Source organism: Bos grunniens, chromosome 20 (assembly GCF_055505025.1).
Source record: "Bos grunniens cultivar Pamir isolate PY7600 chromosome 20, Bosgru_T2T1.0, whole genome shotgun sequence".
Taxonomy (NCBI): domain Eukaryota; kingdom Metazoa; phylum Chordata; class Mammalia; order Artiodactyla; family Bovidae; genus Bos; species Bos grunniens.
Genome location: NC_141184.1, coordinates 63,267,957 through 63,294,654, shown reverse-complemented (window position 1 = coordinate 63,294,654; position 26,698 = coordinate 63,267,957). Strand labels below are relative to the sequence as shown.

Sequence of the window (26,698 nt, the reverse complement as noted above, 5' to 3'; positions counted from 1 at the left end):
ACTACGTCAAGGCTGTATATTGTCACCCTGTTATTTAACTTATATGCAGAGTACATTATGAGAAAACACTGGGCTGGAAGAAGCACAAGCTGGATTCAAGATTGCTGGGAGAAATATCAATAACCTCAGATATGCAGATGACACCACCCTTGTGGCAGAAAGTGAAGAGGAACTAAAAAGCCTCATGATGAAAGTGAAAGAGGAGAGTGAAAAAGCTGGCTTAAAGCTCAACATTCAGAAAACAAAGATCATGGCATCTGGTCCCGTCACTTCATGGGACATAGATGGGGAAACAGTGGAAACAGTGGCAGACTATTTTTTGGGGCTCCAAAATCACTGCAGATGGTGACTGCAGCCATGAAATTAAAAGATGCTTACTCCTTGGAAGGAAAGTTATGACTAACCTAGATAGCATATTAAAAACCAGAGACATTACTTTGCCAACAAAGGTCCGTCTAGTCAAGGCTATGGTTTTTCCAGTAGTCATGTATGGATGTGAGAGTTGGACTATGAAGAAAGCTGAGTGCTGAAGAATTGATGCTTTTGAACTGTGGTGTTGGAGAAGACTCTTGAGAGTCCCTTGGACTGCAAGGAGATCCAACCAGTCCATCCTAAAGGAGATCAGTCCTGGTTGTTCTTTGGAAGGAATGGTGCTAAAGCTGGAACTCCAATACTCTGGCCACCTCCTGTGAAGAGTTGACTCATTGAAAAAGACTCTGATGCTGGGAGGGATTGGGGGCAGGAGGAGAAGAGGACAACAGAGGATGAGATGGCTGGATGGCATCACCGACTTGATGGACGTGAGTTTGAGTGAACTCCGGGAGTTGGTTATAGACAGGGAGGCTGGGCGTGCTGCAATTCGTGGGGTCGCAAAGAGTCAGACACAACTGAGCAACTGAACTGAATGAACGGTAATAGAGTTTCAACAGTTTTTAGTATTTTCACAGTCTTGTTTAAAACAGTTCTCAGACATCAAATTATTACCTGTCCATAGACACTTATGTATCTCTAACAGCTAATGATTTAGAGGACAATAATATTACCCAGCTAACAAAATTAATGATGATTAAATATTTTTAATGTCTAGTTTATTTGTTCAAATCAGGTGGTTATGTTTTTTATATGTTTTGTATAGTCACTTTTTAGATTTAATTTATTTTACTTTTCCTGTGATGCTTTTGTCCTGGATCACTTTTCTTCTTTTTAAAAAATATCTTTTAATTCCTCTTAATGTGGATTTTCTGGTGATAAATTCTCAGTTTGTGTTAGTTGGTCATATCTTTAATTTGTCTTCATTAAAAAAACCTTTTATTATGAACACTTTCAAACATGTATAAAGCTTACTCAGACGCTAGGATCTTAATATAGTGAACTTCCATGTTGCAATCTCTGTGCTTCAGCATGGTTAAACCATGGCCAGGTTTGTTCTGTCTATTCCATACCAGTACTACTGAATTGTTACAAAGCAGATCTCAGAATCAAAGACATTGCATTTCATCCATTAGCATTTCAGATGTGTCTGTGAAAGATAAGGGCAATTTCAAAAACATAACCACAGTATGTTACCTTATTTAAAAATACAGTATTAGTTCTCTAATGTCACCAAGTGTCCGGTCAGTGCTCAGTTCTCCTCAATTGTCATACACACACATAGTACATGTAACTGATCTTCTCCAGTCAGGATCACAGCAAGATTTATATATTATGTTTAATTGATGTGATTTCTGAGTCTCTTTATCTCTGGCTTTCCTCAACCTTTCCGTACTGTTTTTTTGATGTTGAAGGAACCAAATTATTTGTTCTATAGAGGGTCCCACATCCTGCTGCTGCTGCTAAGTCGCTTTAGTCGTGTCCAACTCTGTGCGACCCCACAGACAGCAGCCCACCAGGCTCCGCCGTCCCTGGGATTCTCCAGGCAAGAACACTGGAGTGGGTTGCCATTTCCTTCTCCAATGCATGAAAGTGAAAAGTGAAGTTGCTCAGTCGTGTCCGACTCTTCATGACCCCATGGACTGCAGCCTACCAGGCTCCTCCGTCCATGGGATTTTCCAGGCAAGAGCACTGGAGTCGGGTGCCACTGCCTTCTCTGGTCCCACATCCTGGAACATACTAATTGCATATTCATAGTTTTGTTTAACGTTTTCCTTTACCCTAATATTTCATGTTTGAAAGTGCCCATAACAAAAGTTTCTTAGATGAAGATAAATTAAAGATATGACCAACTAACAAAAACTGAGAATTTATCACCAGAAAATCCACATTAAGGGGTATTAAAAGATGTTTTTTAAAAAGCAGAAAAACAACCCAGGACAAAAGCATCACAGGAAAAGTAAAATAATAAATCTAAAAAATGACTATACAAAACATATAAAAAACATAACCACCTGACTTGAACAAATAAACTAGATATTAAAAATATTTAATTATCATTAATTTTGTTAGCTGGGTAATATTATTGTCCTCTAAATCATTAGCTGTTACAGATACATAAGTATCTATGGACACTTACACATAAGTGTCTATGGACAGGTAATAATTTGATGTCTGAGAACTGTTTTAAACAAGACTGTGAAAATACTAAAAACTGTTGAAACTATATTACAGTTCATTACTTAGTGGTTTATAATAAAAAGCTAAAGAAACACACACAAAAATGGCATATAAGTGTACATTTCCACAATAAAAAGTGTTTTAAAAATAGAAAATTTTTAATTTCCAGAGTAAAAAATTAAACACACATACTCACTAATGGAATATAAAGCATAGAAGTCAGGAGGTGGTAGTGTTCTCAGGTTCCTTCGTTTTCAGGAAAATGATAAAAGTACCAATTATTACTAGAAATTAATACATCAAGGAAGTATGTTACAATCTCTAGGTTAACCACTAAAAAACGAGGCTATTACTTCTAAGGTGAGAGAAGGAAAATACGTAATAGAATAAAAAAAAATTTAAGGCCAAAAGATAAGAAAGAAAAGGACAAAATATAAAACAAGTAAGATAAACAGAAAAAAACATTAAAATAGTAAAAGAGGTTAGCAAATTGCAGCACCATCAACAAATCTGGCCAATTGTTTGTTTTCATAAATAAAGTTTATTGGGACACATCCGTACTCATTTTTACACGTTGGTCATAGCTGCCTTTGTATTAAAGAACAGAGGGACTCCCCAGGTGGTCCAGTGCCTAAGACTCTCGAGCTCCCAATGCAGGGCGCCTGGGCTGGATCCCTGGTGAGGAGACTAGATCCCACATGCCACAACTAAAACCCAGTGCAGCCAAATAAATAAATACATTAAAACAACAACAAAAACACTAGAGCTAAATAGCTGCGACAGACACCAAATCACACAAAAAGCCTTTTTACAGAAAGTTTGACAGCCTCTGACACAACAGATTTGAGCCTAAATGTATCTGGAAATACACTGATGTAAAGGACTAAATGATCCAAATAAAGAATAAAGATTGTGAAAATGGCTTTAAAAACAAACAAGAAACACATTTACACCACAACAATACAGGTAAGAAAAAAAGTACAAGTATAATGCAAATACTATCTAAATGCAAAAAGATGAAACTAAATAAAGACTTCAATACAAAAAAACACTGCTAGAGATACAATAGGATACTTTAGAATGGATTTTTTTTAAAACTTCAATTTACCTGAAGATGTACTAGTTCTAAATTTCTATCCCTATGGCCCAAATATACAAAGCAGAAAGTGGCAGAATTACATAGATGAACATTCATAATCTACACATGAGATTTTCAAAACAGCTCTTTCAGAAACTGATAAAATGAGCAGGATTAAAAAAACAAAAAACAATGAGAATATATTAGAATTGGAACAGCAGAATTCACAAATTTACCATAATATATAGAGAACTTGATATCCAACAAATGCAAAACACTTTCAGGTAGGTAAAAATATTTACTAAAATTGACTCTATCCTGGTCATAAATCAAGTGTCAACAAATTCCAAAACACTTAAATCATACAGAGTATGTTCTCTAACCACAATGCAATTAAGCTTGAAAAAAAGAAAAAAATATACCTTTAAAAATGAACATGTATTTGGAAATTAAGAAATACACTTCTGAATAACCCACAGAGGCAAAAAAGAAAACACAATGTAACTTTAAAAATATATTTAAACAAAGTACAATGAAAATCCTATTTCTCAAAAATAATGGAGTACAACAAAAGCAAGGCTTGAGGGAAATACATAGAGTTAAATGAATATATCAGAAAAGAAAAAAGTTGAAAATTATTAAGTTAAGCATCCATCCCCCAAAATTTAGCAATAGAACAGCAAATTGAACACAAAGTTTAAGGAAATAAAGAACAGAAGTTAACAAAACAGAAAATACATATATAAATAGAGATCAACAAAGTTAATAACTGGTTCTTCATAAAAACTATTAAAACCAACAAACATCCAATGAGATTGATCATGAAAAAAGGGAGAAGACACAAATAACCAGTATCGGGAATAAAAAGTAAGACATCAGTACAGATCCTGTAGACAATTTTAAAAGTTCTCTAAAGAATATTAAGAAAAACTTTTTGCCAATATATTTGAAAATTTACATAAGGGAAAACTCCTTAAAATACAACTTACCAAACTCAGTATCTGAATAGTCCTATAACTATTTAAAAAATTAAATACATGATTTAAAACTTTCCTACAAAGACAATTTCAAGCCCAGGTGGTTTTACCAGCAAATTCTATAAAACACATAAGGAAGAAACTATAATCTTCCACAAATTTTTTCCAGAGAATAGAAAAACAGGGAATATACCCCAACTCATTTTATGATGCCAACAAACCTTGATTAGCAAAACCGAAAAAGGACATTTAGAGAAAGGAAATTTTCAAGTCAATCTCACTCATAAATATAGATGCAAAAATACAAAATAAAATAGCAGCAAACAGCTCTACTAATGTATAAAAATGATAAATACATCTCCACTAAATTTGGCTTATATCAGCACTGGAAAGTTCAAAATTCAATGTAATTCAGATTAACAAAAGAAATAAAAAACAAAGAAAACATCCATTCATGATTTTCTTGAAAAGGAAAACAAAAGCCTTACAAAACAATATGTAGAATTTCCACAATCTGATAAACAGAAGGGAAAAGAACTGAAATAAATATTTAAGAGTGGGATGTGGGGCTGGAAACAAGACTAGGACGCCTCTTCATCACCATCTCTGTTCAGCATTACACTGGAGATGTACGCCAGTGCAATAGGAAATCAAATAAAATATATACAGATTAAAAAGGGGGAGGGAAAACTGTCATTTTCACAAGATGACTGAACACACAGAAAATTCGAAAGAATCTACAGATAAATAAAATTACCAGAATAAGAAAGAACTTCCAGGCTGCTGGACATAAAAATCAAAATATAAAACTCAAGCATGTTTACATAAATCTGCAACAAATAACTGACAAATTGCTTTTACCTAGAATATATAAAGAAATTTTTTTCAATGTATTTATAAAAGGAAAGAAAAACCAGAAAAATAGGCAAAAGATGAACAGATACTTCATTAAAGAAAAGATGCCAATTATATATGAAAGGATGTTCAATCTCATTATTCATCAGGGACATACAAGTTAAAACCACAATGAGTACTACTTATCAGTATGCCTCAAATAAAAGGATAAATAAAACCAAGTGTTGCTGAGGACATGGAGCAGCTGGAACTCTCCAACAAGGCCGCTGCTGCTGTAAATTGGTACAACCACCTTGGAAAATTCTTTGGCATTATCTACTAGAGTTGAACATACATATACTCTAAGACTCGGCAATTCTACTCCAGGGTAAATGAAAGTGAAATTGAAAGCGTTAGTCGCTCAGTCATGTCCTACTCTTTGTGACCCCATGGGGTGCAGCCCACCAGGCTCCTCTGTCCATGGAATCCTGTTCCAATTCTACTCCAGGGTAATTAACTGATATAAATATATGTACACTGAGACACATGTTCAAGAATATTCAAAGCAGTATTACTTGTAACAGTAAAAACCTGGAAACATCCCAAATGTCTGTCAACAGTAATAGATAAATACATTCAGTATATTTACATAATTTGATATTAAACAGCATTATAAGTAAATTCAACACAAATGAATCTCACAACAGTGCTGAATAACAGAAGTCAGAAAAAATACCTACTACAGAATTAATTCAAAGTTCAAAAAATAGGTATAACTTACTTCCTTTGACAGATAAAATTACCATATATTCATAAATGGAACACTACTCAATAGCAAAGAATAAATTAGTGACGCATGCAACAACATGGACCAATCTCAAAATAATTATACTGAGTGAAAGCACTGGACAACTAAGTATATCCTGCATGATTCCATTCAGATAAAATAATAGAAAATGCAAACTAACCTAAGTATCAAAAGCAAACTAGTATTAGCTTATGGATGGGGGTGGGGAGAGAAGGAAGGAATTACCAAGGAAAGATAAATAAGTTCACTATCTTGATTGTGGTGATGGTCATGAGTGTATGTATACGTCAAAATGTATCGAACTCCACGCTTTAAATATATGCACTATATTGTGTGTCAATTATACCTCAATAAAGCTGTAGGTAGGGAGGAAGGGAGAGAGGGAAGAAAGAAAGGAGCAAAGGAGAAAGGAAAGAGAAAGGAAGGAAGCATGGAGGAGGGCAGGAAAGAATTACAAGGGTATGACAGAAAGTAAGTCTGAATGATTAGCTTAAGAAGTTATTTAACCTTTCTGGGCCCCAGTTTTCTTAACTATAAAATAAGACTTAGGCGGGTTTCGACAGTTAAATGAGACGGCGTATGCAAATCCTGGGGCTTCCCAGGTGGCACTAGTGGTAAAGAACTCGCCTGCCAGTGCAGGAGATGTAAGAAAGGCAGGTTCAATCCCTGGGTCGGGAAGATCTCTGGAGGAGGGCATACTAACACACTCCAGTATTCTTGCTGGGAGAACCCCATGGACAGAGGAACCGGGCAGGCTCGAAAAGACACTATTAAGTACATAGGGTTGCAAAGAGTCAGACACAACTGAAGTGACTTAGCGCACACGCACACGCACGCAAATTTTTAGTGCACATCATATATTTGTGTGTATATCTTTTCTTATTTTCTTTCTCATTCACTCCTTCAAGAAATATGAGTATCCAATTGTTTCAGGCTCTCTGCTAGGCACTGGGATACAACAGAATATTGTATACTGTTTCCCTTATAGGAGAACATAGAAACAAATAACAAAAATAAGAAATTACAACATTTTATAAATACTACAAAGAGATATGTGATCTTGAGAGAGATTATAAAAGGTGATTTTGACCTAGTCAAAGAGATTAGGAAAGGCATTCCTGGAAAGGTGAGTATTAATACATTGCTGACCTCTAAGGTCAATACGTACAAATAAGGACTAAGCATGTATAAGTGAAATGAAGAGGAACTAAATCAAGAGGAACTAAAATGAAGGAACTAAATGAAGAGGAACTTGATGAAGGTGAAAGAGGACAGTGAAGAAGTTGGCTTAAAACTCAACATTCAGAAAACGAAGATCATGGCATCCAGTCCCATCACTTCATGGGAAATAGATGGGGAAACAGTGGCTGACTTTATTTTTGTGGGCTCCAAAATCACTGCAGATGGTGACTGCAGCCATGAAATTAAAAGACGCTTACTCCTCGGAAGAAAAGTTATGACCAACCTAGACAGCATATTCAAAAGCAGAGACATTACTTTGCCAACAAAGGTCTGTCTAGTCAAGGCTATGGTTTTTCCAGTGGTCATATATAGATGTGAGAGTTGGACTGTGAAGAAAGCTGAGCGCTAAAGAATTGGTGCTTTTGAACTGTGGTGTTGGAGAAGACTCTTGAGAGTCCCTTGGACTGCAAGGAGATCCAACCAGTCCATTCTGAAGGAGATCAGCCCTGGGATTTCTCTGGAAGGAATGATGCTAAAGCTGAAACTCCAGTACTACTTTGGCCACCTCATGCGAAGGGTTGACTCATTGGAAAAGACTCTGATGCTGGGAGGGATTGGGGACAGGAGGAGAAGGGGACGACAGAGGATGAGACGGCTGGATGGCGTCACTGACTCGATGGACGTGAGTCTGAGTGAACTCCGGGAGTTGGTGATGGACAGGGAGGCCTGGCGTGCTGCGATTCATGGGGTTGCAAAGAGTCGGACACGACTGAGCGACTGAACTGACTGACTGAACTGAACTGAAGCATGTATAAAACTTCGACTGATAAAAGCCTGTCAATAAAACAGCCAATGTTTCTAGAGAGGAAAAAGGAATCTAAATAAACATAAGTCTGGTATGAGCTAAAGTTTGAAAGGCAATTTGGGGTCATACTACGTAGGCCTCTTAAGAGCAATGGGAAGCCTCTGAAGTGGTTTCAACAGAAGTTGAAACTTCAACTTTGAAAGACTTCACTTTGAACTTTCAAACTGTAGTTCGAAAAAGAAACCTCCAATTGCAGTACAGAGAATAAACTGCAGGAGAATAATAATGAATGTAGACAGGACAGTTAGGCACTACTGCTACAGTCCAGGCAACAATAATGATAGCTTGGATCAGGACAGTGCTGTTAGAAATTCATTCTATCAAAAAATGTTTCCTGAGGGCCTACCAAGGGCCAAGCTCTACCCTAAGTGCAGGACGATGAATAAGAAAAAAAGGAAAAAAAAAAAACAAAAAGAAAACAAAACCCTGTTCTCGTGAGGTTTATATTCTAGTGGGGAGAGACAGGCTAAATAAGTAAAATATCACTCATATCAGGTGGCTATTAAGTGCTATGGAGAAAAATAAAGTAGCAGCGGTCAGATTCTGAACAAAGAAGGATGACCCAGGAGTCCTGGACTTCTTATAGTAACTGACACAAACAGGACTAAAATGCGTAATTACAACTGCCCTGTTGGTCGCAAGGTAGATAATTACAGTAGTGATTGGAGTGTTGGTTGAGAAGGAGGCTGGAGGAAGGGCCAGGGATGCAGAGTTCCACTGTCTTTCCTTTTACTCTTTCCAGTGATGGAAAGTGTGTCAGTAAGGGACAACTTTATCCACAGCACTTAGGGCTTATGGTCCCCCTTTCAACTGCAGCAGAAAGCTAGAAGTCAAAGAGGATTTGTCTAACGTTACCTAGTTCCTCAGTTCCTACAAGTTGATAAACTCCAAGAAGGCAGAAGCTGAATCCTTATTGCCACATTCCCCAACACACAGCAGATATGGGATATATATGTAAAGAATAAATGAATGGTATATTGTATCTAAAGGCAGCATATCCCTATACTAGCAAGGAAAACATTTTAAATGTGTTCACATAAAAATTACCAAGTGGGACCAGCCACAAAATAGCCTTAATCAAATTAAATTATGCTGATACTAATAGTTTTTAATTGACTATTATATTCTAAGAGTATTAAAGAAAACTATGTTTTGTAAATTTGCACAATTAAAAACACATAATTAAGGATTTTTAAAAATAAAAGTCATAAAACTATAGCTAAATATCAAATTCAGAAAACTTAAGTCTTTTCAAGTTATTTTAGTATGTTTAATGACATACTTGTTTAAAGAAACAGTAATTATTACCCTACAAAATTCCTGTTTTATCACCTTGCTAGCATATTTAATAAAAAATATATAGATAATATTCTCAAGCAGTGATCTGCAAACCAGATTAGTGCCACTGAGAGCCACGACTTAGGCCGCAGCGTACGGATGACAGAGAACCACTGCTTTAGAGTGTAAAGAGCATACTTTTTTAAGAGTAGTTGATTACTTTTATTCAAATCCAACTAAAATTTTTCTCAATTATTCATATTCTGAAATGTTTCTCAATAATGAATTATTAAATGACTTATTAAAAAATACATACCTTTCTCTTACAAAATCTGCTAGTTCTTTTGTCGATATCTGTCCATGTTTCATATTATGGTAAAGGACATCAAAGCCACTATTTTTTTCCCCCTAAAATTTAAAAAGATTTTTAGTTTAACAAAAGAAGAGATCAAAATTACTTAAGCATAATTAACATGCAATTCCAATGTTCAAATGAACTGTTTTCCTTAAGTTAAGCATTGCTCCTCACTGTATAATTTTAAACTGTATCAAAGGAATACTATAGGCTTTGTTAAAGTGTACATTGTATACACATATATACACAACATACATAAACACACTCTATAATTACTATTAAGGATATATTAATGAAACACATTTGAAATTTAAAAAAATAAACACAGTGTAATTTAGGACTTTATTTTCTTGGGGTCCAAAATCACTGCAGATGGTGACTGCAGCCATGAAATTAAAAGAGGCTTGCTCCTTGGAAGAAAAGCTAAGACCAACCTAGACAGTATATTAAAAAGCAGAGATATTACTTTGCCGACAGAGGTCCGCATAGTCAAAGCAATGGTTTTTCCAGTAGTCATATATGGATGTGAGAGTTGGACCATAAAAAAGCCTGAGGGCTGAAGAACTGATGCTTTTGAACTGTGGTGTTGGAGAAGACTCTTGAGAGCCTCTTGGACTCAAACCAGTCAATCCTAAAGGAAATCAGTCCTGAATATTCACTGGAGGACTGATGATGAAGCTGAAACTCCAGTACTTTTGCCATCTGATGCTGACTCATTAGAAAAGACCCAGATGCTTGGAAAGATTGAAGACAGGATGAGAAGGGGATGAGAGAGGATGAGATGGTTGGATGGCATCACCAACTCAATGGGTATGAGTTTGAGCAAGCTCCGGGAGTTGGTGATGGACAGGGAAGCCTGGCGTGCTGTAGTGCATGGGGTCACAAAGAGTCGGACACAACTGAGCAACAGAACTGAACTGAACTGAATTTAGGAAAGATAAACATGGACCATTACCAAATTTCATGTCAATCCCTTTACCTATATTGAGGTATTCCTGATTATTTAACTCAGAGTCTATACTTTAAAATAACTAAATCTTGATTTTTGAGTCAAAACAGCATTTACTAATCACATAAGCACTAAACACCACAGAACACTTTATAATCGCTAACGTAAGTCTTTCAGTAAATTTAACTTGAGATATCAGAAAGGAGGTAAAATCTTAATAAAAGAGCAGTAACAGACTACTGGCTGTGTGTTAAGTCGCTCAGTTGTGTCTGACTCTTTGCAACCCCATGACCTCAACTAATGGAAAATTAACAGAACCAGACTACTGTACAACCCTAGAAAATCTTAGAGCCATTTAATCCAATACAGATTTAAATTAGCAAGTAATAACAAAGAAAACATTAGAAACAGAAATTTTATGGGTGAAATGAAAGAGTATAAACTAAGTTCAAAAAAAAAAAAAAAAACTAAGTTCAACAACTCTTTTTACAATCAGCAGTTTTAGTTTTTCTTTAGTGATTAAGTCCCTGGGTCGGGAAGATCTCCTGGAGAAGGAAATGGCAACCCACTCCAGTATTCTTGCCTGGAAAATCGCATGGAAGGAGGAGCCTGGTAGGCTACAGTCCATGTGGTTGCAAAGAATCGGACACGACTGAGCGACTTCACTTCACTTAGTGATAATAAAAAGAACTGAATGTATTTGTTGGAAATAGAAAGCAATGCCAAAAGCAAAAGTATTATGCAATCTGAGACTTAGTTTTCCACAGTTCAACAAAAACAGGAAACATATTATAGAAACTTCCGGCTATGTTGAAGTGATTCCTAATAAACCTGTCAGCTAGTATAGCAAGTAACCAGACTGTTACACATACAAAAAATTAAAATATATGTAATGAGATAATACAAATAGTATCCCTAGCATACTGAACATCCATTTCCATTTTATCAAGGATATAAAACTAGAGTCTCCTATAAATCTGCTGCTGCTGCTACTAAGTCACTTCAGTCGTGTCTGACTCTGTGCGAACCCATGGACTGCAGACTATCAGGCTCCTCCATCCATGGGATTTTCCAGGCAAGAGTACTGGAGTGGGGTGCCATTTCTTTCTCCAGTTCTCCTATAAATCTAAACACATCCATTTTTGCTTCTATAATTTTTCACGTTTAAAATAAACTATGATCTAACTTTAGTTCTTTACTTTCTCTGGGTTTTTCATGCAAATTTATTCCAGCCAAAATATTCTCTGAGGTAACCATTATCTCTAGTCTATAGCAAGCAAAAAAAAAACAACATGAAGATTAGTAAATAAAATTACAGACAAAATAATCAAGGACCTGAAATCTCCAAGGGATTTATTCCATTACTTGAATATACTGCAGAAACTACAAATAATTAAACTATCCAGCAACTCCCTTAATATAGTCATGAACCCTGAAAAAAAAACAAATCTGAAATCTAAAATCATAAAATCCATAGTCTGGAGCTCTCAGTCCCCAAAATTCTTCCCTGACAACTACCAGTTTTCACTGGCACGTAATTCTAAGTCAGGTTCCCAATGTGTGTTATGCATATTCATTATGCATATTCAAATTAGAAAGAAGCTGGTGCTATGCTGTGTTCAGTCGTGTCCAACTCTTTGCAACCTATGGACTATCGACCACCAGACTCCTCTGTCCACAGGACTCTCCAGGCAAGAATACTGGAGTGGGTTGCCTTGCTCTCCTTCAGGGTATCTTCCCCACCCAGGAACTGAACCCATATCTCTGGTTTGTCTTGCATTGCAGGCAGGTTCTTTACCCACCGAGCCACCTGGGAAGCCCACTCACTCATTTGACATTCTAAATGTAAAAACGCCCGATTCTAGGCACTGTTTTCTTAATTTCACAAACCTGTTAATACAAATACTTAATGGATCATTAACTTTTCTTTGTTAAAACTAAGCAAAAATTGTAATACTTTCAAATGGCTCTATCTCCACACACACACACACACACAGACACAAATATACATTATCTTAAAGAAAAATATTCAAAGGTAAGTACCAAAAAAGAACCCAAGCCTACTATTACCTTATCAAAACCGACTTTATAGTTTTTGATAAGAAACGACAGTGTATTAAGCATACACATATCTATATACAGGTGAAAAATACAGTGGGAGACAGAGCACTGGAGCTCATGTCTAGACACACGTGGCTTCAGTAACTTCACCTGAAAAAACATTTGGAAATTGTGGGGAGATGGGGAAGACTACTCTTGAAACTAGCAATCCTAACTCATAATTCTGTCACCATTTGAGATTAACCAGTTTTCTTAAAACTACAAGTACTTCCATGCAAGTTCTAATTCATCTTTTAATAGCTGCCAATGTTTTTATTCTAATTCAAAGACAAGTAAAATAACAGGAAGTATTTCTGAATTACATATCCATTTTATCATCTTAGACCTTGAAGTGGATACGTTCCTATCATTTCCTTTACATTCATTTTTCTTTTATATTGGGGTATAATTGATTACAATGCTGTGTTAGTTTCAGGTGTACAGCAAAGTGACTCGGTTACACATACACATATACACATTCTTTTTCAGGTTATTTTCCCATATAGGTTATTACAGAATACTGAATAAAGTTCCCAGTGCTATACAGTAGGCCCTTGTTGATTATTTTATATGCAGTAGTATGTACATGTTAATCCCAAACTCCTAATTTATCCCCATCGAGCACCGTTTCCCTTTGGTGATATGTTTTTTTTGACACACAAAAAAATTTATCTTAACGTATTCTGTTAACTCAAGCAAGCAGAGCTTGCTTTTTCTTAGCTAACTACAAATACACAAATGTACAAGCAAATAGACAACAGTTTTATCATCAAGTAGAATTATAACTAAAGGTGTTTTCTGGTCTTCAGTATTTCACTAAAACTGGACATTTTCATACCCTTTGTCCAGCAATTCCACAGTTAGAAATCTATACTGCAAAAACACACATACAAAGATAAATGTGGAAAAATATTCACCGCAGTTCTGTTTATAACTGTGAAAAAACAGAACAACTCAAAAACATTCATTAACATTACTGGTTAAACGACAGCATATCCTACAATGAAATATAGTGTTTTTTAATTGCATTAAAAACTTGCAGTCGAATTTTTAGTATTAATCTCTTAAATCTGCCCAGATATATGTAATATAAGTGAGGAAAAAAAAGCATGATGCAATTATTCATAAAAGCAAAAATAATCTAATGTTGGGAACAACCTAAATGTCTCAAATTGATGAATGGAGAGACAAAATGAGGTAGCATCACACAATGGAATACAAATCAGCAATAAAAAGTGACAAACACTGACACATAAGGCCTTATGGATTAACCTCATAAACACTTACTAAGTGAAAGCCAGACACAAGAGACTATATATTGTATGATTCCGTTTATACAAAATGTAAGAACAGGCAAATCTACAGAGTTGAGGGTAGAAAAGAGCATTAACTGTTAAGCGGGCATAATCTAATCTCTGGGAGGATAAACATGTTCTAAAATTGATAATGGCTGCACCATTCAGTAAAGTTACTAAAAATCAATGACTCACACACTTATATTGGGTAGATTTTATGATATATAAAATATGCTCCAGTAAAACTTTTTTCTAAAAAGGTGTAAAACAGTACATGTAGAATTTGATTTTCACTGAAAAAATTAACAGGTTGCACACATGCACAGTCAGTCACTAAATCGTGTATGACTCTGCAACCCTCTGGACTGTGTAGCCTGCCAGACTCCTCTGTGCTTGGATTTCCCAGGCATGAATATTGCAGCGAGTTGCCATTTACTCTTCCAGGGAATCTTCCTGCCCCATGGATTGAACCCAGATCTCCTGCACTGGCAGGCGATTCTTTACTACTGAGCCATCCAGGAAATCCAAAAGGTTGCATATATGCATACAAAAAGAATGTATTAACAGCAAATTATTTCTGGAAACTGGAATAATGAGCATAGATTAACTTTCTAATAAACAAGTCAAGTCTTTAATACAGAAGCAGTAGAGTTAAAAGCTATGGTGATAAGCAGTTTGAAAATGCAATTTTCTCCCAGGTATGTTACAATTGTTGATATAAAATCTTGATTATCAACAGCCAGTTTTTTCCTTCTCCTCAAAGTTTTATTCTTTTTTAGTAACAATTTTATTGTGATATAATTCACATGATACAAAATTTTCAAAGTATACAATGCAAAAAATGTTAGTATATTTACAGAGTCATAACACCACTACCGCACCACTACTGCAATCAATTTTAGAACACCAGAAAGAAATTCAAATCCAAACAGCTAAGTTTTTAAGAGAAGGTACTCATCAGTGATGAGCTTTATTTTCAATTGTTTTTTAAAATTTATTTATAATTAGAGGATAATTGCTTTATAATATTTTGTTGGTTTCCACCATATTATCAACATGAATCAGCCATAGATACACATATGTCCCCTCCATCTTGACCCTTCCTCCACCTACCTCCCACCTCATCCCACCCCTCTAGGCTGTCAGAAAGCGGGTTTGAGCTCCGTCACACAGCAAATTCCCTCTGGCTGTCTGTTTTACATGTGGTAATGGATATGTTTCCATGCTACTTGTCAATCCATCCCACCTTCTCCTTCCTTCACTGTGTCTTTGTCATTAGTTCAATCAACACATAAGAAAATACCTATGTCCACAAAAACAAATCAGTACACTAATGTATATCAAATGCTTATAATGTTTGTAATTTTAGAGTAGCATTATTCATAATAATCAAAAGATGGAAACAACCCAAACGTCCATCAACTAACAAATGGATAAGCAATGTGATATACCCATGTGCTGGAATATGATTCAGCTACAAAAGAAATGAAATACTGATACATGCTATAATATTGATGAACCTTGAAAACATTATGCTAAGAGAAAGAAACCAGTCACAAAAGACTATACGATTCCACTTTATTTAAGGCCAGAAGAGAGAAACAGAAAGTAGATTAGTGTGTTTCTCGAGGTGGGGTGAGGATGAGATGGGGTTGATAAAAGGTACAGGATTTCTTTTTGAGGTAATTTAAATTTGACTGTGATGATGGTTTACAAATATCTGTGAACACTACCAAAACAATGAAACTGTATATTTCAAATGAAAAACTATGGTACACAAAATATACTTCAATAAAGTTGTCTAAAAAACTAAATAACAAAGTGAAGTGAAAGAAGCTCAGTCGTGTCGGACTCTTTGTGACCCCGTTGACTGTAGCCAGCCAGGCTCCTCTGTCCATGAAGTTCTCCAGGCAAGAATACTAGAGTGGGTACCCATTCCTTTCTCCAGATCTTCCCAATCCAGGAATCAAACCCCAGTCTCCCACATTGCAGGCAGATTCTTTATGACCTGAACCACCAGTGAAGCCCAACTAAATAACAGTTTATCAACATTATTGATAATCAATTCTAGCAGGGAAATTTTCAGTATTAACTGGCAAGAACAGCTACTAACACCATTGCTGATCCAAGAAGGACAATTACAATGAAGGCTCAGACTAAGAATCTTTTCTCTGCCAATCTCAATGTACATTGCAAAGAGGTAGCATTTTCATAGAAAGTCCCCCTGAAAGTGCCCAAGGTAAATAAAATTTTGTCATAATCCAGTACAAACAGGTGTAAAAATCTTTTTAATAATTCCTAATATGAAGTGGGACAAAGTTTCATCATCCTTTAAAGACGGAAGTCCAGAATCATACAGATCCTTTCAGTTCAGTTCAGTCGCTCAGTCATATCCAATTCTTTGTGATCCCATGGACTGCAGCATGCCAGGCCTCCCTGTCCATCACCAACTCCCGGAGTTTACCCAAAATCATGTCCATTGAGTTGGTGATGCCATCCAACCATCTCATCCTCTGTCGCCCTCTTCTCCTCCTGCCGTCAATCTTTCCCAGAATCAGGGTCTTTTCAAATGAGTCAGCTCTTCGCATCAGGTGGCCAAAGTATTGGAGTTTCAGCTTCAAGATCAGTCCTTCCAATGAACACTCAGGACTGATCTCCTTTAGGATGGACTGGTTGGATCTGCTTGCAGTCCAAGGGACTCTCAAGAGTCTTCTCCAACACCACAGTTCAAAAGCATCAATTATTCAGCACTCAGCTTTCTTTATTGTCCAACTCTCACATCCATACATGACCACCGGAAAAACCATAGCTTTGACTAGATGGACCTTTGTTAGCAAAGTAATATCTCTGTTTTTTTTATGCTGTCTAGGTTGGTCATAACTTTCCTTCCAAGAAGTAAGACTCTTTTAATTTCATGGCCGCAGTCACCATCTGCAGTGATTTTGGAGCTCCCAAAATAAAATCTGCCACTGTTTCCACGGTTTCCCCATCTATTTGCCATGAAGTGATGGGACGAGATGCCATGATCTTTTGTTTTCTAAATGTTGCGCTTTAAGCCAACTTTTTCACTCTCCTCTTTCACTTTCATCAAGAATCTCTTTAGTTCTTCACTTTCTGCCATGAGGCTGGTGTCATTTGCATATCTGAGGTTATTGATGTTTCTCCTGGCAATTTCAATCCCAGCTTGTGCTTCATCCAGCCCAGCATTTCTCATGATGTACTCTGCATATATAAGTTAAATAAGCAGGGTGACAATATACAGCCTTGACATACTCCTTTTCCTATTTGGAACCAGTCTGTTGTTTCATGTCCAGTTCTAACTGTTGCTTTTTGACCTGCATACAGATTTCTCACGAGGCAGATCAGATGGTTTGGTATTCCCATCTCTTTCAGAATTTTCCAGTTTATCGTGAGCCACATAGTCAAAGGCTTTGGCATAGTCAATAAAGCAGAAATAGATGTTTTTCTGGAACCTGCTTTTTTTTTTAACAGATCCTTTAAGAGAAGACCACCTATCATTTCTTCTAAATACGCTAATTGAAGTAAGATTCCTGAAATTAACAGTTTGATTTGTATCAGTGCAGATTCCTCCTCTGCATACATACAAAAACATGCTTCTTTTTAATATAAAAATGAGATAATTTATGCATATTGTTTTACATCTAAATCATCAATTTAAGTGAATTTAGCTGAAAAGATAACTAAATAAAAAGGCCACCAAGTCACTAAAAATGTTCAGATTTTTTTCTGGTCTAATATAGAGTCTTGGGGCTTCCCAGGTGGCTCAGTCGCTAAAGAATACGCCTGGAATGTAGAACTGGGTTTGATCCCTGGGTTAAGAAGATCGCCTGGAGAAGGGAATGCTAACCCACTCCAGTATTCTTGCCTGGAAAACCCATGGACAGAGGAGCCTGGTGGGCTATAGTCCACAGGGTCGCAAAGAGTCGGACACGACTGAGTGACTAAGCATACAATATACAGTCTACAAGTGAGATAGCCTTGAAATTTCAAGTTAAAATCTTTAAGTCATCAAAGCTATTTTGGCAATTCAAAACATTCACTTTTCTGGCTGATCTCTTAACTATACACTTTTATTTTTTTAATAGTTACAAAATACAATCAAAATACAAAGTATTTCCATCTGAAGAAAAATGTGCACTGTATTAATGATGCTATGAAACTCCTATCTTAATGAAAGTAGAACTGTCTACATATCTGGGTTTTAGAGAGCTATGGAAAGTAATAATGAAAAAGCACAAAACTGTAAATCCTATAGATTTTAACTGGGCTTTGATACTTCTCCTTCAAAGAACTTTTAAGGGCAACCGTATATTAAACACTAAAATTAAAAACCTGGATATTCTTCACTTTGGGGAAGTCAAAGAATGAGAAAATAGGCAAAAGATTAAGAGTGCATGCTAGATAATCAGGCTATTCATTAAAAAGTTGATTTTACCTAGTTTCCTTTTTAATCAAACTTTTTTCTGGAAGGAGAACAGGATCAGGAGGCACCGTCACGTGGACAGCAATATCCTGCCTAAGTTCCCTCTCCACTCTAAACTGCTGCAGAAATGAATAAATATCATCATTTCCAACCTTTCTACATTCTCCCTTCACTCTAGCTCTTACTGACATTTAACAGGTAACCTAGGACAAATCACTGCAAAACATAACATTAATTTGTGTTTGATATCATCTCATTTTACTCTGTCTTCTCTGAAAAACATGATGAAACATTAAACTAATTCTGAAGATTTTTTTTTTTTTTTTTGCTTTGAAGAATGGCCCCTCTAGTGAGGAATTTTCTAGATATTTTTGATAGGAATTCAACAAATATGCAATGATGGCCCTCCAGGGCCATTTCTTTTTTGCCTTGAAAACCACTACGAAAAAAAGAATACATGCACAGTTTTTCTACAGGTAAACAGGACTTCAACCACAAGTTATAACCTCTACATATTAAAATTTTCACACAAGATCACTAAAACTATTATGTAGAGCTCTTGGCAAGATATTGTTAAAGCAGAAAACAGTGATTAAAATGTAGAATGAGTACTGCTCAGCAGTCAGAACAGTAGTTACTCAAACACATCTGTTGACTGGTTGAAAGAAACAAATCTTATTACTTAAAAAAAAAAATCATTTTCTCACCCCTCAAATACTCCTCCCATATCTTTTAAATTACAACTCAGCTCTTCCAGTTAGTTAAATCCTTAAGCCATATAAAAAAATATTTTACAGATACAACAAAAACAGCAGAAGCAAATAGTTTTGAGCTAATTCTCTTACTGTTTTATATTTCAAATTTTCTGTAGTATTCTGTATATAAATTTGTTTTCATTACTTTCAAAATGAAAAATAAAACAATTTCAGCTTTTTTAAAAACTTCTCAATCTATGCTTGGAAAGACACACAAGGCTACCTTCTTAATCTGGCATTTCATTCACATTGATTGGTGATTTAAATCACCAATCCTCGTAATTCATGAATGGAAAAAAACAAAAACTGAAAGTAACCTAAATGTCCAAAAGGAGAATGCTAAAAATTACATCTTATCTGTTCCATGAAACCTATACTGAAAATATTTTCAAAGAATACTTAATCACGAGAAAAGTGCTTTGATGTTAGTATCATTTGAAGCTATCAAGATACAGAAGTATATAGAACTCGCTAAGAATTTTGTATTTCCAAAGAAAATCTTGGAACAAAAGGCTATAGGTAATTTTTACTTTGTTATGTCTTCTAACTATCATATAATAAGCTATAAACAAAAAGGAAAACACACACACACCCCCCAAAAAAAGGAAAAACATCTTCACTGTCTGTCTGTTGTTATTCAGTCACTCAGTCGTGTCCTGCTCTTTGCAACCCCATAGACTGCAGCATGCCAGGCTTCCCTGTCCTTCACTATCTCCCAGAGTTTGCTCAAACTCACGTCCATTGAGTTGGTGATGCCATCCAACCATCTCGTCCTCTGTCGTCCCCTTTTCCTCCTGCCTTCAATCCTTCCCAGCATCAAGGTCTTTTTCCAATGAGTCAGTTCTTTACATCAGGGGGGCCAAGTATTGGAGCTTCAGCTTCAGTATCAGTCCTTCCAGCGAATATTTAGGGTTGATTACCTTTAGGATTGACTGGTTTGATCTCCTTGCAGTCCAAGGGACTCTCAAGAGTCTTTTCCAACACCACAGTTCGAAGGCATCAATTTTCCGGCACTCAGTCTTTTTTACTGTCCAGCTCTCACATCTGTACATGACTACTGGAAAAACCATAGCTTTGACTATATGGACATGTGTAGGCAAAGTAATGTGTCTGCTTTTTAATATGCTGTCTAGGTTTGTCATAGCTTTCCTTCCAAGGAGCAAGTGTCTTTTCATTTCATGGCTGCAGTCACCATCCACAGTGATTTTGAAGCCCAGGAAAATAAGTCTCTCACTGTTTCCATTGTTTCCCCATCTATTTGTCATGAAGTGATGGGACCAAATGCCACAATGTTAGTTTTTTTAATGTTGAGTGTTAAGCCAGCTTTTTCACTCTCCTCTTTCACCTTCATCAAGAGGCTCTTTATTCCTCTTCACTTTCTGCCATAAGGGTGGTGTCAATTGCATACCTGAGGTTACTGATATTTCTCCCAGTAATCCTGACTCCTGCTTGTGCTACATCCAACCCAGCATTTTGCGTGATGTCCTCTGCATATAAGTTAAATAAGCAGGGTGACAATATACAGCCTTGATGTAATCCTTTCTCAATTTGGAACCAGTATGTTGTCCCATGTCCAGTTCTAACTACTGCTTCTTGACCTGAATATAATTTTCACAGGAGGTATTGGTGGTCTGGTATTCCCATCTCTTCAAGAATTTTCCACAGTTTGGTGTGATCCACACAGTCAAAGGCTTTAAGAGTAGTCAATGAAGCAGATGTTTTTCTGGAATTCTCTTGCTTTTCTATGATCCAAGGGATGTTGGCAACTTGATCTCTGGTTCCTCTTGTTTTTCTAAATCTAGCTTGAACATCTGGAAGGTCTCAGTTAACATACTGCTGAAGCCTAGCTTAAAGGATTTTGAGCATTACTTCGCTAGCATGTGAAGTGAGTGCAATTGTGCATTCGTTTGAACATTCTTTGGCATTGTCCTTCTTTGGGACTGGAATGAAAACTGACATTTTCCAGTCCTGTGGCCACTGCTGAGTTTTCCAAATTTTCTGGCGTATTGAGTGCAGCACTATCACAGCATCTCATCACCTCCACTAGCTTTGTTTGTAGTGACGCTTGCCAAGGCCCACTTGACTTCACACTCCAGGATGTCTGGCTCTAGGTGAGTGATCACAGCATTGTGGTTCTCTGCGTGGATCATTAAGATTCAGTGTATTCGTGCCACCTCTTCTAAATGTCTTCTGCTTTTGTTAGGTTCATATCCTTTCTGTACTTTACTGTGCCTATCTTTGCATGAAATGTTCCCTTGGTATCTCTAATTTTCTTGAAGAGATCTTTAGTCTTTCCCATTCTACTGTTTTCCTCTATTTCTTTGCATAGTTCACTTGGGCTTTTTTATCTCTCTTTGCTATTCTCTGGAACTCTGCATTCAGATGGACGCATCTTTCCCTTTTCTCTTTTGCCTTTCACTTCTCTTCTTTTCTCAGCTATTTGTAAGGCCTCCTCAGACAACCATTTTGCCTTTTTGCATTTCTTTTTCTTGGGGATGATTTTGATCACTGCCTCCTGTAAAATGTTACAAACCTCTGTCCACAGTTCTTCAGGCACTCTATCAGATCTAATCTCTTGAATCTATTTGTTACTTCCCCTGTATACTCATAAGGGATTTGATTTAGGTCATACCTGAATGGTCTAGTGGTTTTCCCTATATTCATCACTTTAAGTCTGAATTTTGCAATACGGGAGTTCATGATATGAGCCAGTCACTGGCTATTAAGCAACTAGTAGCTAACACTTCTTATCTAAGGTTGCAGCAGCCACTAATTTGCATTACTTGTATTGTACCTTCCTATTTTTTCCCTCAAGTCAAGCAAACATGCTTGTCATATTTTCCATACATTTTACTCCTGCTATTCCATCACGGAGCATGTAATGGAAATGATGGAATTCTGTGCCTCAATTTCATCACACCGTTCACTAATCACTTCTCAATTTAATCCTCTCTGCCTCTGGCCACTGCAGCCATGTTCTCTAGCCTCTTTACCAGTAGATACACAGAGGAACCCTGAACAACTTAGGTTTGAACTGTGCAGGACCACTTACATGTTTCAACAGTAACTACTACAGTACTACTACACGATCAGGGGCTTGTTAAATCCAAGGACTCAGAGTCCCACCATAGAGAACCGTGGATAGGAAGCATCAACAATGCAGAGGAGCGCTCCTAAACCTCATATTACTCAAGGGTCAACTGTAATTATAGGTCTCCATTACTGCCTGGCTTTTGTTTTTCCTCACATCTGACCAATTTTTGCTTATCCCTATGCGCTAGATTTCTACTAAAATTCTTCCAATTCAAATATCTTAATTTTTCCACACTAGATAAATGTAAAGATAAGTCCTAATTCCCCTTTCTGCATAATTTTCCTTGCATTTTATTCCTAGAAAGACTTCCCAGTGTGCTTCTGTTAAATTATTCCACAATTATAAAATCAGGATGGATAATCTGAGAAGATACCCTCTGACTCAAAAAATTACTTGCTCTCCTCCCAAAACATACGTGTGTGTGTGTGTGTGTGTGTGTGTGTGTATTTCCAAGGGCTTCGCAGGGGGCTCAGTGGTAAAGAATCCGCCTGCCAATGTAGGAGATGAGGAGATGCGGGTTCCATCCCCAGGTTGGGAAGATCCCCTGGGGAAGGAAATGGCAATCCACTCCAGTATTCTTGCCTGGGAAATCCCATGGACAGAGGAGCCTGGTGGGCTACAGCCCATGGGGCCACAAAAGAGTTGGACAGACGACTTAGGGACTAAACAACAACAATGTATTTCCAAAGGGCTTATGCTAATCAAACTGCAGGACGCCACAAGGCACACCGCTCTGCCATGCCTTTGTCCAAACAATTTAAGTAGTTCTCAAAGGAGTCCAACAATTAAGATTCAGTCTGTAGGGCTGGAAAAGAACCCAGACAGCAGATTTTTATCACTCTGTACCAATTCTCTAAAATCCTTCCCCTAAATTGAACTAAATCAGTAACAATTTCTTAGTAAATGCAGACTATATTTCTTAGCAAATTTAGTAAAAAGAGACTAAACCAGTAACAATTTCTCAACTTCAACAATAAAGGCAAAAACAAAAAATAAACCAGCCTTCCACTCCACCTCCCTCCCAGAAAAAAACCTAAGGGACTGACAAAGAATTCAGTTTCATCTAAAATAATTATATAATATCTACCTGACAAGTCTACTTGAACCAAGATAGATGAACCTGTAGTTTGAGTTTTCATAGCCTGTTGCAGTTGAAAATAGTTTGGGCATAGATAACTGGCTAACATATAATGACACATTTTAACATATATGCTCTTTGCTTGTATATACATACGTTACCTCTGGAAAGCTACATAAGATAACAGTGAATTGGTAACAGTGAATTGCCTTTTGGGAGATCTTGGTGGGTGGATAAAATGAGGGAGATCTTATACTACATTCCCTTTTGCACCTGCTAAATACTAAAACATGCAAATATGTTAACATATATATGCAAATATACAAACGTACATCCTTTAAAAATTTTTGTATATCATCTGATGGGATCAGATCCAACTACAATATTTGTAAATTTCAAGTAACAGTCTATATTCTGCGTTTCTATGGTCAACTAATTTTCTAAAAATGTATATTTTAAATCTTTCATATGGATAAATAACCCCAAAGAATGCGTACTAATTTTCTAAAAATACGTATTTCAAATTTTTCATAAGGATAAATAACCCCAAAGAACGTGTACTAAATTTAGATTAAATAACCAAGCAAAAACATAATAATAGTTTGCATTCCATAGTCCTATTAATAGCAACTCCAGATTTTTTTTTTTTTAAATTTTAATCCTCCCAGTTTATCCATGTAATGACAGATCAAATTTGGGCTATACAGCATTCTATGCCTTTTACAGGGGGGACCGGGGCATTATGTAGATTTTGGTATTGGTCCCGGAAACAATCCCCCAAGGATAACCAGAGAGCACTGTATAACCAGGTGCTCTGAATTTATTTAAAAGTAAAGCACTCCAATACCAGTGAAATCAGCAGATAAATGACTTGAGACTTCTTAACTAGTTAAGCACTAAAGGAAAAGAAAACAAAAGGAAGAAAACTTCAGAACAGGGACTTCCCTGGTGGTCTAGTGGCTAAGACTTCGAGTTCCCAGTGCAGCAGCCTGGGCTTCGATCCCTGGTCAGGGAACTAGAGCGCACATGTCACAAGTAAAGACCCCACGTGCCACAGCTAAGACCTGCTGCAGCCAAAAGAAAGATTCAGAACAAAAATATCTAAGATAATTGTTATTCATTCATTCTTGATATGCTGAATGGAGATCTTTGAAAAAAGTTACCTAAGTAAAAATGTCATTTTATTACAATGTAATGTATGCTAAAAAATACTTGCTGTCTTTGGGAGAATGCTTTATATCTTATATAGATCGGGATCACTATGTAAAATGAGACCTATTTAAATCATGTTATATTGTACTTGTTTTTTTCCCTTATTAGGTTGGCCGCCGTCTATGGGGTCGCACAGAGTCGGACATGACTGAAGCGACTTAGCAGCAGCAGCAGCTACCTCTTAAAAATAAAAAACCTTTTAACTCCTGAATTAAAATAATTTGGGCTTTATAAAAAATATAAATCACCATTTTAATCACTATAATGTAAAGTGGACATCTATAATCTCAAGAGTACTAAAAACTAGTACTGCACTCTGAGAAAGAAGCAGCATTTGGAGACACTTCTTTACTGTGATATTTGTCAGTAACTTTTTTTAAAAAGTTAAATAATCTTTTGAAGGGCTAACAACTGCTTTTATATACTAAAAGTAACTGTGGATATGTTATCAAATTATTCTTGCCGTCTAATTTTAATAGAAAAACATTTTCTACTTGATTATCTTTGCAGCACTATACTCTGTGGCAAAAACTGACTTATCAGCAACCAAACACCTGTTGCGTAGGAAGTTTTGTATATATTTTTCTCTTCAAAGGTTAGTATTAAATAAAGGAATATGTAACATAGCATATAGTTTTAGTTAAGAAAAAAACTATAAAGAAAAAGGCAGGATGTATTGCTTTCAAATGAACTTGAAGAGAGTTTGAATGATTCAAATTTTCCTCTAACAAAATGCCACAACAAAAAGATATGTCTTTTTATATGTAGGGAAAAAAACAATTAATAGGTTTGGTTAGAAACCTAAAGCTTTAAAGTTTCCCATTACCTCACTTTGACAAGTTTTATTCTGTTTTGACAGTGCCACTTTAAACATTAGGGGAGAAACGTGAAATTGAATAGAGAAATAAATTCTCTACTTTAAGAAATTATTTTATAATGATTCTGAAATATGCAAATTTTTAAGTTGTCTAAATAGACAGCTAAGAATTTTGAGAAGTTATTTAGTTCTCAGGGTTTTCCAGTTCATTTATCATTCTTTGGAGCTTTTTAAGAGCCAATTTAGCACGTTCAGCCACAACCAGGCTTGGAGGTAAAATCAAATGCAGTCTATTTTAAGAATATGTGCACAATATTGGAAGTGAAAACAAACACTAAACATACACTAAAACATAGACTGGAGATTCCCTCTAGATTTCAGATACCCAAATTTATCCCCATGCCTCGACGAAGAGGGAAAACAAGGGGCACACAAAAATCTGCACAAAAATGTTCACAAAACATTATTCATAAGATAGCCAAACACATCCCCAAAAGGCTATGTTCAAAATCATGGACAAAAAACAAAACGTAACTTTTAAATGTTAATGTGCAGTTATCAAACTTCAAAAACACAATTATGCATCAAAAAAAAAAACAAAAAACAAAAACACCTCTAAGAACGTCAAATTTCAGACAATCCTTACAGAAGTTTCACAAACTGTCCACGTAAAAACTGAAGTCTAAAATCAATAGGCTGTATCTAAAATCAGTAGGCTGTATCGAAAATCAAGGGACCCAGAAGAGCCAAAATAATGTTGAAAAAGAAAAATGAAGTTGGAGCACTCGCACTTCCACATTTCAAACTTACTAAAAAGCGACAGTAATCAAAACAGTGTGGTACTAACCTAAGGATAGAGACACCAATGAAAATCCAGAAATAAAACTCATGTATCTATTGCTAATTGATTTTTGACAAGAGTGCCAAACCTATCCAATGGAAAAAGAAGAGTCTTTTAAATAATGCTGGGACAACTAAACCCACATGCAAAGAATAAAGGTGTACCTCTTCCCAGAGCTGCACACAA

At 36.3% G+C, this 26,698-nt stretch overlaps 1 protein-coding gene across 2 annotated transcripts in view; it reads right to left on the bottom strand.

The window, feature by feature from the left end:
- FCHO2 (FCH and mu domain containing endocytic adaptor 2) overlaps window positions 1–26,698 on the bottom strand; it is a 126,789-nt gene that overhangs the window by 97,006 nt on the left and 3,085 nt on the right. The window contains exon 2 of one of the 2 annotated variants that reach the window (XM_086362117.1): window positions 9,889–9,980. The exons of the other annotated variant lie outside the window; for it this stretch is intronic. Within the exon in view, the coding sequence (XP_086218243.1) occupies window positions 9,889–9,980 (92 nt within the window). The remainder of the gene's footprint in view (window positions 1–9,888; window positions 9,981–26,698) is intronic. 2 annotated transcript variants of the gene reach the window in all.